This window comes from Miniopterus schreibersii, assembly GCF_964146895.1.
Source record: "Miniopterus schreibersii genome assembly, chromosome: 2".
Taxonomy (NCBI): Eukaryota; Metazoa; Chordata; class Mammalia; order Chiroptera; family Miniopteridae; genus Miniopterus; species Miniopterus schreibersii.
Window position 1 is genome coordinate 155,244,153 of NC_138102.1, and position 11,694 is coordinate 155,255,846.

At 38.5% G+C, this 11,694-nt stretch overlaps 1 protein-coding gene across 1 annotated transcript; it reads right to left on the reverse strand.

Annotated features, from left to right (window-relative positions):
- Nucleotides 1-1,462: 1,462 nt before the first annotated feature.
- MED21 (mediator complex subunit 21) lies at nt 1,463-6,454 on the reverse strand. Its single transcript, XM_081129201.1, has 4 exons — nt 6,372-6,454; nt 3,144-3,258; nt 2,480-2,580; nt 1,463-1,939 (listed from the first exon to the last, which is right to left on the reverse strand). Exons 1-4 carry the CDS (start codon nt 6,411-6,413, stop codon nt 1,763-1,765), a joined length of 435 nt encoding a protein of 144 aa, XP_080985327.1. The 5' UTR covers nt 6,414-6,454; the 3' UTR covers nt 1,463-1,762.
- Between the last annotated feature and the right edge of the window lie 5,240 nt (nt 6,455-11,694).

Sequence of the window (11,694 nt, forward strand, 5' to 3'; positions counted from 1 at the left end):
TGATCAAGCTTGTCTAAGTGGTCAATTTTATTACTCACTTTGAATCCCCCAACTTAGGGCTTTCCTAATTCTTTCATGGTATGGTTTTCTTAATTTCTTCTGTTAGCTTTATTATTTCTTTCCTTCTTTCTTTCAATATAAACAATAAAATACTTGCATTTTCTGCTAAATGCTGTCTTAGTGCAATGCCAGAAGTTTCTATATATAGTTTTTCATTACGTTCTGAATTATATCCATTATGATTTCCCTTTGATTCCTAAGTTATTTGTCTCTAAAGTGTTTGTTTTTGTTGTTTTTTGCTACTCCTCACCGGAGGATATTTTTTCCATTGACTTGTTTTGTTTGAGGGTGGAAGGGAGGGAAAAGGAAAGAGAGAAACATTGATGTGAGAGATGTATAAATTGTTGCCTCCCATGTGCCAGTGTTTAAAAAATAAAATGCAATGCATTTTAAGTGCTATCAGAGAGAATAAGCCAAACATTTAAAATATCTGTTCATACATATAACATTTAACGTAATTTTTAAAAGCAATGATTTTATAAATTTTATTATAGGAGTTAAAAGTGCCTCTTGGTATTTTTTAAGAACTGAGGAAGAGTTGGTTATGATGGGAATAACAGACAGGATCTCTGATTATTGTTCCTGCTCCTTAAGCTCTGGATAAGTAATGGATTGCAGGAAATGTAGCTCAGGATATCCTGAAAAATTGTAGCCTCTGGAGAAAGAACAAGTTACAAGGTGGAACACATTTTAACTCCAGCTTTCTATGGACATAATCATTAGACTCAAGGAGATCCAAGAGGTGGATGAGTAAACACACTTGATAATGCTGACACAAAAGTTTGCAGTAACAAACTAAGGTGCAATAGAGAAAATCATATTGAAGTAACTGATGGAGTGGAAGGATGTTCTGGTTAGATTACAATGCAGCAATAAAGGTTGAGAATTTACCAGGATCAGAAGACAGAACCTTCAGGTAAGTAAAAAGAATGAGAAGGAATCGATGACTCAGGAAACATACTTCACTGGTGTAGTTAAGGGGAAGAATAAAAAGAAGTAAAAAGTTACAGGAAAAAATTAGTTTGGAATGAAGACAAATTCTCACAATAGCATGGAAATTCCATAGACAGAGAGGAGGATTTCTTAGTAGAAACAAGTATGGAGATAAACTAGAATAGGTATGGGGTTCTGGAAAAAGGAAAATATCCATAAAAGTGACCTAATCTCTTGTCCAGTCACACTAATTCTCTTTGTTTCTTAAAAGCCACAGGGTTTCAAAAACTTTCCTTGCTCAAGCTCCAAGGTTCTACAATGTGACCTCTAAAGAGGCAGAAAGGACACCAACCTAAATAGAAATGTTCCATATCTCTGCACTTACCTCTCCTCTGGCTTGAGGGACGTTTTTATTTGTAAAAATACTTGTAGAAATATGATAAAAATAAAGATAGAAATTATGTCACAATGAAGTTTTATAATATACTTGTTTAATTAAATAATCATCGTCGATGCAATAGCTGCCTCAATTTCATTCAGATAATAAAAAATGATGGTATAATGATAGTTTAAAGCTTGTTCAATCACAATTTTACAAGCTAATTTATCAAGGGTGAAAATAGAAGACTATTAAAAATAGCTAAAAAGATAACATGTTATAGTGCTTAATGTTTCTCTAACTGTTGGTAAGGCTTACATCGAAATCTGATGCAGAATTCTTAATGGCATTGAAACAGTTCTTTTCTCAGCCACATGGTAGATATGGGCACTATGAGTCCGGGAGAGATTGGCTGTGGGTACCACTTCTTGTCTTCAGCTGTGACTGCGCAATATCAGCAAGTGCACTTTGTATCTTTTCGAGAAGCATGTCCCCTCGATAAACAACATCCTCCAGACATGTAGCAGCTTCGTGGTTTTCTTCTTCTAGCTTATACAAGCTAGCAGCCTTTATAAGACACAAATTTAAAAATCTTTTGAGAAATTAAAAATGAAGATTAAGAAGAACTGAGAAGGAAAGAAACTGCAGAAGTATTCACTTTTATATCTGGATGACTATGCAACCATTGTAATAGAGTTTTCAGTGGCACAAGTTCTAAAATCGGGGAACTATTAAAAGTTTTCCTTGTATGAATTATTTAAAATGATGAATTTTTAATTAGAGCTCTCTCAATGTCTATATGTGACTCCCTTCCACACTGCTTTCAGACACCACTATTCTACTCCACATCCAGAATGCCATCCTCCTCTCATTCTTGGCTAGGTAAAGAGCCAAACTGAGAAAAATAAGAAGTCCTTATATCTCAAAATTGGACAGCTATATATACATATTCTGTGCAGTCTTTAAAAGACTATACTAATTCACAATGAATGAAACTCTCACTTTAAAATTTAATCTTAAACTTTAACTATTTTAACAAATAGTATTAAATCCTTTAAATCAAAATTCCCTACTAGCAAAGTACTACTTAAAGGAAGAGATTTTTACCTGTAAAGCAGCTGTAGATTCTTCACTTGGCAAGGAATCTATCAAAACATCAATGTCTTTTGCTGTTCGTGCAATCAGTGCTGCAAAAAGCTGGGCATATTCTGGATAAAGATACTACTAATTTAGGATATTAAAGAAGCTCAAGGTTTCAGAAACAGAAATTAAACATTAACTTAATGAAGCCAGAAAACTATATAACTTGTTCTATACTAGACTTCTAATGACTAAAGTGTAATTTTAACACATCCACCCTGTTAAGTGTTTGAGAATTACCCTTAATATTAACTCAAATTAAGAACTAACCATAATATATATCCCTTATTAGGACAATATGGTGGTCACTTGGATAACAAAATCTGTAAATGGGATGCCTGCCTTATTAAGATCCCAGAAGTAAAATTCAGTTAAGTTCATACAAATCTTCCTCTAAAGGAGTGACAATCTGTTATTTGACATAAACAGAATTATGATACGTTACTATATGGCATGTTATGTCAAATTGACTATAACAAACTAATTTCCTATATGACCAAGCTTGCAGTAAAATTCTCAAACAACATTTTTAGAAAGCCACAAATAGGCTACATTTCTCAATAAATCTAATTTTAAAAGATTACAAGTAATATGAGAGTCAAACTAAGAGAAGCCAAAGAAATCTACTTACCTTCTGTAGGATTAGCTGGCTGATCTTTGTTAATTGCTGTCTGAATATTACTAAAAGAGGCAGGAGGACCACACTGCTGCAACACGCCAATGGCATTACAAAACTGATCTGCAAGCTTGAGGCCAAGGGGAACATGCCAAAGTTAGAAAGGATTTATCAAATGTAAGGATTTTATTGGTAATGCAACAACAATAAGTTTCTATAATAATGCTCTCTCAGCAAGGGAATAAAACAGAAACAAGTAATTTTGGATAAAATTAGCCAGTTATTAACAGCGATGAAATGTTTTAACCATTCAAAGAAATTACGTTTGGTAGCAATCTACTTGAAACAGTTGAAAAGGAATACAAAATTTTTCTTTTCTTCACAAGGCAATGGAATGATAAAAGAAATACATGCCAGTACTTGTTGCAAGCACAAGTAAGGACTTTTTTGGGGCAGCAGTAGGAAAAAGCAAATTTGACCAGCAAATATCTAAGTATAGCTCCAGGATAAATAAAATGGTATGTGTAACGCATGTATGAAGTATTGATCCATTTTCTGAGACCAGCGTAGTGACATCTCTAAGGAAATAGTGGGTAAAAGAGAGCACCTAAGTATTTAGAAATGTTTTTCTTTATAACTGTTTGTAAATGTTTTTCTTTATAATGTTTGTAAACTCTTGGTGCTCTAAAAGTATTCCTTAAGCAGTTCTGAAGATTTAGAATACTAATTCTTTACCAGCTCCAAACTCTTTGCCTCCCCCTCAACTTCTATCGATAGCCCTGACCTCTCAAATCTCAATTCCTTATTTTCAATCAGTGAATAATCATTTCCACTAAATTTCTCTCTGCCTTTATTTGAATGACAGAGCTCAAAGTCAACTGTTTCCTTTAACATCTAATTTGTATTGAGATTCTCCTAGTAAACCAGTATATCACTCTTACTTTCTTTTCATTTTCAATCCTGTTAATACCACAAACCTTTCCCTTTCCTTCTATCATCACTGCAGCTGTGTTAGTTCAATCAATTACCTCACATCAGAATTGTTACAATAGCCTCCTTATTGTTTTCTAACTCACTGTTATTTTACCCTGTTCAAACATTTTGAGCTCACCCAGTATGGTTTTCAAGATAAATCTCCAATTCTTCAGGCTTTTTCAAAGCTTTCAATAATCTAAGTCAACTCCAGTTACTCATTTTCTACTGCTCCTTCATATATACCTGACTAGTGATAAATTAATTCCTGACTACACTGCTTTTGCTCACATTTTGCAAATGTATGGAGCAGTAGTAGTGTTCAGAAGGGGTACAGATGTGGACTCTAATTCTGGTACTAGAAACTTGGATTTTTTATTTTTTATTTTTTTAAATTGGGAACATTCTCACATTACAGCATTGTTAGGAGGAGCAGAGAAAACACAAAAAATATACAACACAATGGCTATTTGCTCTGTGCTTCAAAAGCTCTCAAGATCTATTTACTCAACAAATATCTATAGAAAATCAACTATATGACATGCACTGTATATGTATAAACATTACAGAGATACAGCAAAGTAGACAGTTTCTGCACTTAAAGAGTTCTCTGAGGGTAAATGTCATTTTGGTGGGATTATGAATAAAATTATAAAAATAATATGCTTAACATTTTTGATAAAAATATATAGCTATATAAAGCTCATTATTAAAAACAAAAAATAGTATTTCATTAATTTTACAAATAATTACAATTCAGATAAATTCTTAGGAAGAGTCCCTCTATTTTAGTTATCACTCTATATTCCAATTTCAGCAGTTACAGCGGAAAATCTTGATTCATTATAACTAACCACAAATACTTTTGCATTATTTAAATGTGTCTTGAATATATGACATCTTCCTAATCAGACTGTAAACTCAAGGAGTGTCTCTCTGTAAACAGGACAGTGGTTATATACACAGTAGGCACACAATACTGGTAAACCTAGAGGTTTCTCTCCAAAATCCAACAATCAGCATGCCTACCCTGGAGTTAAGGCCATCTTCACTTTGTTTTTACTCTCCTCCTGGCTACAAGATAGGTATGAATATGCAACATATCCCTAAAATAACATTTCTATCCAGTAGCATCATTATGATTGGATTTTGTAAAACCTCAAAGGAGTATCTTCCTGAGGGAGGTCGGCTGGCAGCCCAGGAAAGTCACCACCTGGTAGAGTTTATCGTGGTAAATTCATCAACATTTAGGAGCTGGTCCTCTCAGCATTAAAAGGTCTTATTTTATACACACGCCGAGTAGATCCGTTTCTCACAAGTAGATTCACACTCTTCAAGGGTACAAAAGCTGATGTGACAAGAATGTCAACTTTTTAGCATCCACTGTGAAAAAACTGGCAAGGGACCAGGTACTTAGATTTTCCAGTCAACATATTCTCTCTCTATAGACATCTTACCTGGGACATCAAATCATAAATGGAATGACAATGAGAAATAGAACTCCCAATAGAAAACTACTTAACTCTTAATGGTATTAAGTACACGAATCCTGTGGTTTGCATATACTTTCCACTTAGGCGTAAAAGGAACAATAATCAAAAGGATGGGGGGGGCGGGGCTACTTACAAGATATGAAGTAGACTTTGGAGGAGATATTAAAGAAGACTTAAATAAATGGAAATATACGGGCATTAGAAAATTCACTACCATTAAGATGTCAGTTTTCCCCAAATGGATTTATGCTGGGGAGTGGCCAAGAGATGGATCCTTGGGTGTATCGGTACCAAGTAAGATGAAACAAAACTTCTCACCTCGCCATCACTCCCGCCCCAACGTGAACGTTTCGGCGAATACTCTAGGCTAACACCCAATGACAAACACCCAGCCATCAAGCGCATCCGCGGGTTCAAATGGGGGAGGTGAGGGGATGGCTTCTGCTGCTTCTCCCCTCTTCCCAAACGAGAACAACTCCTACCAGCATCGCCGACAAAACTGTTCCCAGAGAACAGCACCGGGCGGTCTAAGAGTCCGGGTAGAGAGACCCCCCGCTGCCCAGCGGGAAGAAGCTGCTCGCGCTCCCTCCCGCAGCTCCGCACCGCGGCGCCACCGGCCTCCAGCCTCCCAGAGGCTGCGACGCCTGCCCCCGCTCCGGCCGCTTTTTGCTGAAGCCCCGTTTCAGTCCGCCCCCCACTTCCGGGTTTCGTGGGCTCGAACCCCTTCTCCGCCCCGGCTTTACCTAGAAAAGGGGAAGACAGAGGTGAAATTGCTCACCGAGTTCACCGCGTCCTGCAGCTGCGTGAGCCGGTCCGCCATGTTTCTCCCATCAGCGAAAAGACGCTACAGCGGCTGCTCGTACCCGATTGGGCCGCTCAGGGATGCGTCACGACCAATCACAGGGCTGCGTTCTTGGAGGGGGTGGAGTCGAGCACAAAGTCACGCCCCGCGATGAGAGGGAGGGGCTTCCCTGAGGCTCACGCCGCGCAGACCAGCTCCCCCTGGGAAGAACCTCCGCGGGGGCTGTTTTCAATAACTTGGGGACTGTCTGGGGTCCGCTCGCGTTGGGGGCTAATATACTATACTGCTTAACAGCCTTCTAGGTAGTAACCCCTTTAGGGAGATTGTTAAATTCTGCGGTTTTTAAACGTCAATTTTCCCTACCCTCCCATGTTTTCATTTTTAAACATCTACGAATTTACTATATGTTGCTTTTGCTTTCTAGGTGGAACACGAAAGGAATGTTACCGGAAAGGGAACCTGGCCCGGAAGGGGTCTGCCTAGGGCCAGCCAGTAGTGTGTGGCTTCTTGACTTTGTGTAGGAAAAATTTCACAGCGTGAATCCAGGTGAATTTTAGAGGACGGTTATTAAAGCTGGGGACAGTGAGCCTGGCCAGTGCAGGTCAGTGGTTGAGCGTGAAGCTATGACCCGGGAGGGCCTTGTTGCATTCTGGGCCAGGGCACTGCCCAGCAGCAGGCTCAGTCCCCAGCAGACCTGCAGGAGGCAGCCAATGGTGAGTCTCATCATTGATGTTTCTCTTTCTCTCTCTCTCTCTCTCTCCCTCCCCCTCCCTCTCTCTGAAATCAATTACAACATTTTAATAAAAATTCAAAAAGCTGGGGACAGTGAAACAAGAAACGGCTGGGGAAATGAGCCTAGGCTGGTCTTACTGGAGGATCTCAGTAGAATATGCATCAGCTTTGCGCTGAGATACCAAAATGAGATTTTTTCCTTAACTTCATCTGTCCTTGGGTGTGGTTTGCAAATGGCATTGATTGGATTTCTGCTCTCTCCCAGACCTGGGTAATTTAAGCTATTTACATGGTTGGGAAGAAGTGCAAACCTTTTATATTTTGGTGTCCCTGGTTTAGGGAAGATAGGGTTTACTAGGTGGCTGCAAACTGCTTGGCACCTAGATTTTCTAGAAGGCTACAAGCTGTTGTTTATCTGTCTCGGTTTCCCTATTCTGCTTGTCCTGACTTACTGGCCTGTCTCATACTCAGCAAGCAACGCAAGAATACTTGGCAGTCACAATACAGATTTTAACCTCAACAAATACAAATTTAAAATCACCAGGCAATCAGGAAGGGTTGGGTTAGGATGCCTCCTCTGTTGCTTTTGGGTGCGGAGAGGGCCTTATCCAAGTGGAGACTGGGCGCTTGCTTTAATTCTGAGTGTGGGTGTGCTGGGAAGCCGACTGAAGCAATTAAGTACTAAACTGTATTGCCGGTGTTAGAATACAGAGAAGGAGGGTTTCCGTAGGCAAAGGTGAGAAGAGCGTTTGGAGTTAAGAAGTAAGATGTGAGTGTAGGCAACCAAAAACCTGTTTGACAGTGAGGAAAATCAGTGTGAGGGTTAGTGGAGAGGAGAGTGGAGGTTTACAGTATATAGTTGTAAGCAAGATTCCTGGAAAATAAGTGACATGCATAGGAAGGACAGGTTCACATTTTACAAAGATAAATTGTGCAATTTAGACTTAGAGTTGGGATCTATTGAGAGTTTAAGCGTGAAGAGTGATAGTATAAATATGGTATTAAAGAAAGCCTGGAGATAGTGGAAAAGAAAACTGTCGGGAATCAGCCAATGACTGGTTTGTGAACTGGAAACAGACTCACATATTCTCTTTCTTGGGCTGATTAGCCCTGATTATCCTCCTGGGATGGGGGAAAGTGAGGGAAACTGTCCATGGAGAATTTAGCTTGTTGGATTTATCCCAGCCCTAACTGGAAAGTTCCACTTCTGCTTCACCTCCACTCCCATTCCCAAATAATATGCATACCTGTTGGGACCTAATTCAGTACCTCTGGTGAGGCACCTGCCCCCATAATGGGATTAATGAGACATAACTCCAATTTGTTTTATCTGTAATTTGGAGTAATTGGTGACATTCTCCTCCTACACTGAATTGAGAGTGTACTTTATTTATTGAGTGCCTGCCATGTGCCAGGAAGTATGTTGGCTGCTAGGTTTGCAAAGACAAGTCAGCGATTCTAGGAGGGTTTTGCAGTTATCCAAGAATGAGTTTTGCCTAGACTAGGTGTTGATCCTAATAAGAAAAGAACGGCTATTTTTTAAAAAAATGTTTTTATTGATTTCAGAGAGAGGGAGGGAGAGGAAGAGATAGAAACATTAATGATGGGAAGAATCATTGATCGCTGCCTCCTGCACGCCCCCTACTGGGGATCAAGCCCACAGTGCTGGCATGTGCTGTGACCTGGAATGGAACCGTGATCTCCAGGTTCATGGATCGATGCTCAACCGAGGAGCCTCATTGGCCAGGCAAGAAAGGCTGTTTTTGAAGGAAAAACTTAACGTGGATTGGTGACCGGTTGGACACAGAGGAATGAATAAGAAAACCCACTAAAGGAGAATACTAAGTTTTGCAATGTGATTGAAAAGAACTGGGTGCCTGGGGTAGAAGAGCCACTTCAAGACAACTCATACTACCATCCAGCTTTTGTTCTGTTTTTCACTGTCTCCCTTCCAGGTTTTCAGTAGCTCCACAGAGACCTCAGGTTCATGTCCAGCCATGTCTGACTGGTTTTCAAGTTCACTGTCATCTTGGCTGAAATACTAAAAATAAGCACTAGCTTATTATTTGCTTTACTTACTTAGACTCCTTGCAATTCCCTAAACATGCTCTGCACACTTTGTTGATCGGTCACTCAGTGTTCAGCCTTTATTTTCAATATCTCCTTCTTTATAAAACTTTCCCCCAAACTCTAGTTAATTGCTCCCAAACTTTACCACAACTGTTCCTTATACATCTATTATTTCACTCAACATACTGAGGTATAATTATTCATACATTACTCTAACTCATCCAGCACCATAAGATACTTGGGGGCAAGGTAACATATTTTAACACATTGTATGTGGGAAACGTGTTTATATGTTTTACGTTGACTGGTAGTAGAGTGCGCGATAAAAACTACCCGCAAACAATGTGTTAATTGGTTCCATTTTTCCAATACCTAGCACCAAGCTTTTAGCCTGGCACACAGAAACCACTGAATGGCATATTTATGGACTGAATGAATTTCCCAGCATAATGATTTCCATGTAGTAATTCCTAAACATTTATTGAATTTAATAAAAGCAGTCAAAGTAATGTAAGTTGCTACCCACAAGACAAACGTGAGTTTAAAAATACAGAGGGAAGGTGACAGAGTGGGCAAGTTTCACAGAAGTCTTTTCCTGTCTTTCCTCTGGATCTCTGCTGTCATCTCCATCCAAGGTGTCTTGAGTTTCCTTCCCCCCCTCCCTGCCTCCCTCCCTCCCTCTCTTCTTAAGCAGACTTTAAGGCTCTAGTTATATATATCTTGGATTGCGGAATCTTCTGAGTTTTTGTGTTTCCTTTCAATTCATAGGAATAAAACACTCATCTGCAAAGCTGCTGAGCCCATTTGTTTAGGTCTCTGCTGAAACTCCTATATGAGCAAGAGACCTCAGGCAATCATCCTCCCACGCTGTCACAATATTTCAGAGCCAAGGTAATGAGAAACTCTTACTATTATTGACATACCTGTCACCAGCTGTCCTCTGCAGGCATAGGGAACTGCAATGCAAAGGTATGGAGGGGAGAGAACGAGGTTAGTTCAGGGACCTGAAATTAATTCAGTGTGGCCAGCATAGATGAGCTGGAGTTTAGTTGCAGCAAGAACCTGGACAGATGGACAGGAGCTATATCATGAAAGCATTATGTGTCATACTCAGGAAAATGGACTGCTATCCTGAATGCTTTTATAAGAAAACCTTTAAAACTATACACATCTTCTCAAAAATTATATTTTCTTATTTAAGAGCAATACATGTTCAAAGTAAATTTACAAAGAGCAGACACGTGCAAAGAAAATCATTCTTAATCCAATCACCTTTATAATTTTTAACATTTTGATACATTTTTTAACCTTTCTTTCTATGAATATAAACATGAATGCATATTAAAGAGAAATCAAATAAGACATAACTATATATATTTATTGCTTTGTAATTTGCCTTTTCATAAGGGGTACACAGTATTTTATTATATGCATGTATCACAGGTTATTTAATTAAGTCCTTATTTTTGGCATTTAGGTTGTTTTAGTTTTTCTCCTATTGTAAATAACATCTTAATGAACAGTTTTGTGCACTAATTTTATACATCTATCTAATTTTTGTACATATTTACATACTTAAATTTAAAAGTGGAATTATCATACCAAAGCTATGAATATTTTTAAGGCTTTTGATGCAGATTATGCTATAAAAAGTTGTTTGAAGTTACACTGACATTAGTCCTATCTTAGAATATCTACTCAGCTCTTTCATCCATATTGAATGTTATTGTTCTTTTAAAATATTTATGGCTTAGTTTCTTAATTTGATTTTTTTTTACTAGTAAATTTGAACTTTTTTCATATTTTTGTTAGTCACTTATATTTCTTTTTTTGTTTGTGTGTGAAATTCCCTATTTGTGTCCTTTGCTAATTTTTATTTTTTGCCATCAACTTGACTTTTCATATTTAGGGTTTTTTAACTTTCATGAAGTTTAAATTTTTAAGTAGCCAGGCCTACTAACCTTATCTTTTATGGTTTCCTTCTTTGTTTTTTTGTTTACAAAGTTCCTCCCCGGAACCCTCTAACTGCCCCCGGTTTGGCACGGCCAGATTCCAAGTGATTTTTGCTCAAATAAATTCTTAATTTTTTTTTTAAAAAAAAGAACCATTATGAGATCAGTTTTTTAAAAAGCATATTTCTTGTAGCTCTTATGATTTTATTACTTTGGGGTTGCATTTTGACAGTGCGAGAGTTTTAAGCCTCCCCCCCGAATATCAGAACACAATTTACTGAATAATGTACCCCTGATTCAGATGCTACCCTCATCATTCTAGCTCCTGTCATCTCCCTGGTACTTCACCCATGGAGAGGGACAGGGATGCGGGGCCGCGGGAGAGGCAGTAACCGGCACAGACAGTGCTGCCAAAGGTGTGACAATTCGGACCAGGCGGGAGAGAACAGGAAGAGTGGTGCCTGTTAACGTGGGATTGCCATAGATTTTTAGCTTAGTGGCTTCACCAAATGCTGTATGTCATTTTCAAGATAGTTGCTCATTAA